This window comes from Neovison vison, chromosome 13 (genome assembly GCF_020171115.1).
Source record: "Neovison vison isolate M4711 chromosome 13, ASM_NN_V1, whole genome shotgun sequence".
Classification (NCBI taxonomy): domain Eukaryota; kingdom Metazoa; phylum Chordata; class Mammalia; order Carnivora; family Mustelidae; genus Neogale; species Neogale vison.
In genome coordinates, this window is record NC_058103.1 from 58863500 (window position 1) to 58871702 (window position 8203).

Below are 8203 nucleotides of genomic sequence, written 5' to 3' on the forward strand. Positions count from 1 at the left end.
AAAGTCTTCCAGTTTGTAAGTGCATACCACTAGTTAAAAAACTTAAAATAGAAATCTATATAGATTTTAAAATTGCTCTTCATATTCCAAAAATTTTTTTTCTCATGCTTTTATAGCCCCAATCTCACAATTGGGCTTAAAACCAAACTTATTTCTATAAGCACCAGACCAATTGTCCAAATTTTCCAGGTAAAAATGAGTTAATAAAACTTAATATTGTTCAAAGGATCTTAACACATACAATTATTTTAGAGTCCTTGAATACAGATTTTAGGAACCAAGTTATGTTCAAGGTCATCCCTTTTAAGTTTTTAACCAACCTTTCCCCCATCATGTTTCACAGTATAAAATCTATACTGCATGCTGGAGATCATAAAATCCCTGGATGAAGTGACTCCTAGAAGAAACTGGCCCAGGAATGCAGGCAGACAGCTCTGCAATTTGCAAAGTTCTACTCATTTACTCTTTAAAGGACTTTTTAAAGAATATTTTAACATGTTCTTTTGTATTTTTTAGTGCTGGAAAGGCTACTGACATTTTCACTGTCACCATGTACAAGGGGAGAAATAAACCATCAAGTCTAAGGCTAGTCAATGTCGTGTACTCAGAGGCCATTTGCAATTAAAGTGCTCTCTTGTAATAAAAGCATCAAAAAGTTAATACAAGTACTAGTCTTAAGCAGTCACACATCTAAGCCACATTTATTTGCACATGTATAGTAATGGCAACAGATAGTCCAAATTCATACAAATTTATAAAACAACAAAGTTAATAATCACTTGGTACACTTGTGTGTTATCTTGCTTACAGATTCAAGTGTAGATGAACTTCCTTCATTCTGTAAACTTTCATACAATACTTAACAAAAAACTCTTGAGAACACATATTGGCATGTTTCAGTTAGAGCCAACACAAAAGTTAAGACAAGACCACAAACTCAACCAAGTTTAGAATATACTTTTCTACCTCCCTCCCCTAGAAAGTGATTATTTTCTTCAATAGATGTATATGCTGTATCACACAAGTAGCCATGGAGACAAAAGAATGATGCTCCCATAATCATGAAGAAAATGCCAACCAAATTATACTGTTTTATCTACCAATAATGATTTATATAGGAGAAACAGGGGGGATGCTTAGATTAAAGTAACAAGGGAGATTAGAAAAAAATAGTGAAAGATTTTGAGAACTATGTTCCCCCTGAAAGCTGCAAAGATCTGACTATGACAACTCAAAATAATCACGTAAGGCAAATAAAAATGAAAAAAACCTTCAAAGACATTCTAATCACGTTCAGTATCTAGTGATAAAAGCTGAAAATGATATCAAGAGAGTATTTATTATACAAGTGTCAACGAGGACATTCCAAAACTAATGAAAGAAATGCACATTTATTTCTACAAAAGCAATGTATGATACAGAATCAGAAGGGAACAGACTTAAAGATTTACCTATTAAAATATACAGATTCTTACTGAAGAGTATAGGATATTTAAAAAAGATGACAAGGGATGTTAATCTTTTTTTATTATTATTATTTTTACATATTTTGGAACCTCACATAATTTTGATAAATAACTCTTACAAAATTATGCAAAAAGTACAAGAATGTCTGGTAAACAAACAGTCTGTATTTTCCAAAAAGATTTTTTACAACATGCAATTCTTAAGGCAGCATCCTCCTTACAAGGAAAGGTAATCCTTTTACTCATCAAGAAATCTTCTGCTGCAAAGAATAGGCTAAGAAAGCCTGGCTTCTTCCATTAACGCCTTTTGTCTTTCCTGTCTGATTTTCGGTCTCTTTCACTTCTTGAAGATCTTTTGCCTGATCGACTACTCTCTGATATAGACCTCTTTCTGTCGGACCGGGAATTCTTATCCTTTGATCCTTTTGTATCTCTACTACTACCACCTTTTGAAGATTTGTGACTTCTTTCTAGTCCTGATGTATCCCTTCGCTTCCGATCCACGCTCCTTCTGTGCTTTCTATCTCTATTATGTCCCCGGCCCCTACTCCGACTTCTACTCTCACTGCTACTAGTGGTGCTGCTGCTACTGTCTCTGCTGCTGCTGCCACTGGTGCTGGAGCTGCTACTGGAACTACTGCGACTACTGCTGCTGCCACTGCTGGAACTGCTTCCACTGCTGCTACTAGTGGAACTACTACTAGAACTACTACTGCTACTGCTGCGACTTCTACTCTTGCTGGTTTTATTTCTAGCTCGCCCTCTACTTCTACTCCTAGTTTTGGTTTTGGTTTTGCTCTCTGAATGTACTGTTAAGACTGGCTCTACTGTCACCTCAGTGAGTTTTACAGATTCCACAGGAAATTCCTTCCTCTCAGGTAGTAAATGCCCTTGCTCCTGAAAAACCTGAATTGATGGCTGTAAAACAGCTAATGGCAAAGTCTCAGGTTGAGAGAGAGGCTGGGCTTGGAGCAGTGCTTGGGGCTGGGGCTGGGATGGGGGCTGGGGCTGGGGCTGGGACGGGGGCTGGGGCTGGGACGGTGGCTGTGGCTCAGGCTGCAGCTGCGGCTGCGGCTCAGGCTGAAGCTGAGGCTCAGGCTGAGACTGAGGCAGGGGCTGGAGGTGAGCCACAGGCTCAGGCTGGGGCTCAGATTCTTTCTCTTCTTTTTCCTCAGGCTCATTTTCCATTTCTAGAGCACTGGCATTCTCTTTCACGGGAGAAAGAGATTTACATTCTTTATCTGGCTCAACTTCAAATTCCATCTCTGGCTCCAGTTCTTTGCTAGTTTCGTTTTCTGAAGGTTCTACACTTTCCACTTGATTGGTTTCCATTACCTCCTGCTCAGCAATTACATTTTTGACACTCTCGACCATCTCTAGCACATCCATAACTTCTTCCGGTTGACTATCCTGCTGCTTCTCACTTTCCCTTACCTCAGTTTCCTCCTCCATCTTGACCTCCATTTCCTGTTTTTGTTCCTCCTCCTCCTGTTCTTTCTCTGCATCACTATGAACTATACCTATTTCCTTTTCCTCTTCCTCTCCTGCTTCCTCTATTTCTACGTCATTGTGCTGATTACCTGTCTCCTCCAACTCTTCCTCTCGCTGAGCCACCTTACCCTCTTCTTGTTCCGCCTTCTGTTCTTCATTACGCACCACCTGATGCTCTTTTTCCTTCATTGATTGTCTTCTAGGCCTAGCCTCCATTTTATTTATTTGTTCTGCAAATTCGATGCGTCTACCTTCAAATAAAGCTAAAGGATAAAAATTTACATGTGTAAATAAAACATTCAAACTCACAATTTGACACTTAGGTACAAATTGTTATCAAGCTTTATCTAAATGTCTTTTTGTAAAGAGACACAAGACTGATTATGGTAAGCAATTACAAACTGAAATGACACAAGCAAAGTTCCCCTGGAAACCTATATACTAAGATATGAGTAGCAAATAACTACACCACATTAACTGATGGGAAAAAAGGACAATTTTTTGCTTTTCTACTTCATGCTGGATGAGAGAGAGTAAGACCTCTCTGAAATAAAATCATTCTTATGCTATCACGTCCTGCATTAATGTTCCCTATCCTAGAAAGACTAATCCTCTAATCCCATCTCAGCAGTGTCTACCTTTCCATGTGCGCTCCTTCTATGGATTACACCAATGTTCACTTTTTTCTTGCTTAATCAGCATTTATGTCTGGCTATAAAGAAGTCATCCTATCTAAACGCTTAAGAAATACACATGCATTAAGCACTACCTACAACATGGTTAAGTTTCAGGTTAAATTCCATCTTAAATCAAATGCTCCTGCACTCCAAACTCATTAGCATCTTAGATTATCTTTTTAAAAAATCAACTGCTGAAACCCTATTACAGGACACAAATGTTTATGTGTGGGTGTATTACCTTCATTTAGAAAATTTCACTAGAACTCTTCATGTACACTTACCATTCATTTTTCTCTGTGACTCTTCTATTAATTTTTGGGTAGCTGGACACATTCTTCCAGGAATATAGAACAAATGGGGCTTTGTCTTAGTTCTTATATATTTAATTATCTTGGCATTATGTTCATTCCATTCTTCTTGCTAAAGAAAAGGTAAAAGGTCAGGTTTTCGTTAACATGAAGGATTACCAATCTTAGAATTCCAATTCCAAACTACTACTCACCAGCTGCGCAAGCTCAACCTTCTGTTCTAAAAGCCGCAGTTCTGTCTGTTTAGCACGTCTCTCTTCAAACAGTTCTCTCCTCTCGTTTTCAACTTGCTTTCTTTCTTCTTCTGCCTGCACTTCAAGTTTTTGTTCAATTTCCTGGCGCCTCTTTTGCTAAAGATAAACAATTATCTTTGAAAACTTACCACACATCCTGATTATGTGAAACGCTGCAATTTTACTAAGTTATCTTTATATGCTTCATATCTGCAATCCAGGATACCAGCTAATTCAAACTTAGTACTTAGCATTTGAGGCTAATCGCAATTTCTCTTTGAGGAAACAGGGACTATGTAAAAACCTAAATATCAAGGACATTAACCATATTATCAATAACCATTCCATTTAAACTAACTGTTAGGCAACATTCTTTCATAAAACCTAAAAAAGAAGAGCAATGTCTTTTTAAATTATCTTCATAGTTACTCTTCCTTCCAAATCAGATAATGTGACAGAAGTAACATCCTATCTTCACACATTATTCTTTGAAGACTTTTATATTCCTTAGGAAAGTTAACATACAAAAGCTCTAATAAAACTTTATTAATCTATAACTGAATTGTTATCTCCCTTTCCACCATACTTGAGAAGCAGTGACTTGATATCAAACACCAAGGACACAATATTACAGCTTTTATAAAAAAAAACCTCTAGAAAGATTGCAGTTGAATGAACTGTGGAAGGCAGGGAAATGTTTAGGCTTTTGCTTCCAGAGTGCCAATTATTGTCTCTGAGTGTATAAATAACTTAAAAATTATAATCACTGAACTAATTACAATGCTGACCAAGTTTGAAAAAAAGCACTCTGAGGCCTAAAGAAACGAAGAGTCTTGTCCGAAACCACAAAATGAGATTGCTGTAGAGCTGAGATCAGAACCCAGGTTCACCTGAGTCACAGACCAAGGCTCTTTGCACTGAAATAGAAGTTCATGCAGTTACTTCATAGGACCTCAAAAGAGACCAGTTAAAAATATAACAACTTCAGAAAATTTTATAAATTTTTTCCTTGGCTTTAATTTAGGTCTACAATTCAGTTTTGAGAGGTTTTTTTTTTGACTCTTCTCAAAAATATGTAACAAACTCCTTCTGAATACTTAAAGAATCAAAGGAAAACTATATAAATACCCTTTCAGTAGCAACAGTGGATTCTTGTTTAAATTTCTGCAAAGTACCCATCAATAAGCCAAATATTCGTCGGTTCCTAAAGAAGACAAAGAGAAAATTCAATTTCAGTAGGCTGCACTTCATCTAAGCCCGCCACTTCCTACAAGAAACATACTACAAACACCTGAACAATTCTTAAATATAAATATTCCTAAAACTGCACGATTTGGCAGGAAATTTTCCCCATTAAAAAAGAACTAAAGACGAGGTGCCTGGGTGGCTCAGTGGGTTAAGCCTCTGCCTTTGGCTCGGGTCATGATCTCAGAGTCCTGGGATCGAGCCCTGCATCAGGCTCTCTGCTTGGCGGGGAGCCGGCTTCCCTCTCTCTCTGCCTACTTGTAATCCCTCTCTTGTCAAATAAATAAATAAGATCTTAAAAAAAAAAATAAGATCTTTAATATAATTTTATATTAAAAAATATAAAACTAAGAATACCTTTGCTTTCCCTTTTCATCCATATTTTGATCCTGGATAAGGTCTCTACGTGTGCGCTCTTTGGAGGTAGCTACAACTGAAGACTGCAAAGCTGGCTGCAGGAGAAAATAAATCTCAGTAATTTAACAACCATATAAAAAGGGAGCACTCTCAAATGTAGTAAAGACGAAAATACTACATTCATCCCGTAAGTAGTTCTTTTCATCTCAATTACCTTTTTAACATCATCATCCTCTGGGTCGCTTTCTTGGCGTGATTCTCTCCTTGTCCGACGCTCCCCGCCCAGCCTGACAAAGGAAAAATAATTTAAAAGGCCACTGTAAAATCTGACTTAAGTACTACCAAGGACAACTGATTACTTCTACTATGACTTATTTCCATAAGTCTCATTTCATCAGTCTCCATCCCATTTCACTATTTCCTCTGGTAGTAAAAGGATAAAATGTGTCACCAGCACCCAGTCCAAACACTGATCTAGATTTCTCAAACAGATTAAGTTTTTACAGTACAAGACAGGAAAGTAGCACAAATATTTTCTCCATCTTATTCTTCTCATAATCTTTATTTTGTTAAGATTTCTGTTACTGTTATGAAAACTGAGTTCTGAGGCATACAGGCTTAGTTCAGTCAAAGACCAAGGGAACAGACTCAAAGAAGTAGTATACTACTCAGTTCTAACGTAACTCAACAAAATTTATTAAATACCTCTATCTTGGCTACCTCAGAAAACAGAGCATAAAAGTATGTCTTCAAACGTTTTCCTCCTACGTACCTACTGACTGCCCCTTCAAGGTCTCTCTGTTTGGCTGGGGGTCCTCCTCCACTATCTGAGAATCCACGCCTGCAATTAAAAATGCTCAATATAAACGAAAGTTAAGATAAATATTTACCCTTAGCAAGGTAATTTCGTTGAATTAAAAAAAAAACAAAAAACAAAAAACTCTTCCAATCACAACAACCTCAAATGGGCATCCACTCCAAGCTGCTTTTTAGCACTTTTTAAAAGATATAAAAATAAACTAAGTGTACACAAAATGGGTAATGTATTTTTTAGTCTCTAGTTTTGCATATAAATGAAGTTCCAAGATAACTACATAGGAAATTATAGCTGATCAGTTTAAACAAAACAAACACAAACATATCTAATGTGGGCTCTACCACCGATTTTGTTTAAACCTATAATTAGTTTAGTAAAAGTATCTACCATCTTAGCATAAAAATTTAGTCCTAAGAAAGTCTTACCTCAGCAATAAACTACCACGTCCTCTACCTCCACCAGGACCAGAAAGGGCCAGCAATCTGGCTTGGATGGGCCTAAAAGATATTTACAAATTGTATGAAAATCATGCTTGGACTTATTTTATTTAATGTCCCAAATACTTTCACGGATGCGGTACATCATAAAGAGAAAAATAACCAGATAAGTTCTAAAAATACGGTTTCAAATCCACGTGCCTCAAACAAGACAGGAAGTCCTATTTTAACTTCCTTGTTTTTTCAAGACCATTATCACAGAAATTGTATTTACTTCTTGCCACTACACATTAATAAGCTTGGATCAGACCCTAATTTCGTCAACTCCGAAGAAGTTGCACGTGGGAAAGATGGCAAATGCTTGGGTGAGAAGCAGCGGACAACGTCCCAGGAGGGTCTCCGGGCCAGCACCCGGTCAGGTAGCCGCCGGCTGGGCAAGGGGCTTTGTGCTGCAGTTCCGGGCCTGCAGGGCCGAGGGCGGGAATCGCAGGCCGGGCCTTCCTACAGGCCAGAAGACATGCCGGCATAACTAGGACCCACTTGCCTTCCTCCCGCACTTGAGCTCCCAGACCTACGTCGAAGGCGTGGAAGACTCCCCACCTCATCCAGGACGGGGTTCTACTGCCGCCCCCGGGACAGGCCCCGATGTTCTAGCCTTCTCAAGGCTAGCCGCCCTTCCCGCCCCCAATTCACCCCGGCATGACGGCTGTCTCTCGGAGCCAGCCTGTCTTATCCACAGCTTACCTCACGTCATTCGGATCCCGTCCGGTGAGCTTGCGAATATTCTCATCTACGTTCTTTAGGCTCTCTTTGGCCTTTTCTAGCTGCTCCTGCAAAGTTCTCACCGCGACCGCCATCTTCTCTCTGCAGCAGGCTTCGAGACTGCTCTACAGGCCGCGCCTGGCTCTGTCGCGCCGCGAGACGCGAGAGGACTGACAGGAGGGTCCAGCCAATGACAATAAGCGTTGTTTTGCGGCCTCAACCACTCAGCGTCCGGAAGAGGGAAAAGCTGCCGGCCTCTGTGACTCTGGGCCAATGAAAAGTCTTCTGAGCGGCTGACTCCCTCCCCCAATTAGCTGCGGTGGCCGGGCTCAGTGTCTAGCGCAGAGCCTGGGCGCATTTGAGAGGCTCTGGGGTTTTCGGAGATGCCGGCTTACCCGCCTGCTCTT

General features: G+C 39.5%; 1 protein-coding gene across 1 annotated transcript; it reads right to left on the reverse strand.

Annotated features, from left to right (window-relative positions):
• Positions 1-669: 669 nt before the first annotated feature.
• Positions 670-7949, reverse strand: PNN (pinin, desmosome associated protein). Its single transcript, XM_044230064.1, has 9 exons — positions 7779-7949; positions 7023-7094; positions 6553-6621; positions 5995-6067; positions 5781-5875; positions 5307-5382; positions 4140-4295; positions 3919-4057; positions 670-3220 (listed from the first exon to the last, which is right to left on the reverse strand). The coding sequence occupies exons 1-9, from the start codon at positions 7889-7891 to the stop codon at positions 1764-1766; spliced, it is 2250 nt and encodes a 749-aa protein (XP_044085999.1). The 5' UTR covers positions 7892-7949; the 3' UTR covers positions 670-1763.
• Positions 7950-8203: the final 254 nt, after the last annotated feature.

Coding starts and splice junctions, on each gene's coding strand:
- PNN (XM_044230064.1), bottom strand. CDS start 7,891: ATGGCGGTCGCGGTGAGAACTTTGCAGGAGCAGCTAGAAAAGGCCAAA. Junction 4,296..5,306: donor CCACTGTTGCTACTGAAAGG/GTATTTATATAG, acceptor GTTTATCTTTAG/CAAAAGAGGCGCCAGGAAAT. Junction 3,221..3,918: donor GTCACAGAGAAAAATGAATG/GTAAGTGTACAT, acceptor TTTATCCTTTAG/CTTTATTTGAAGGTAGACGC.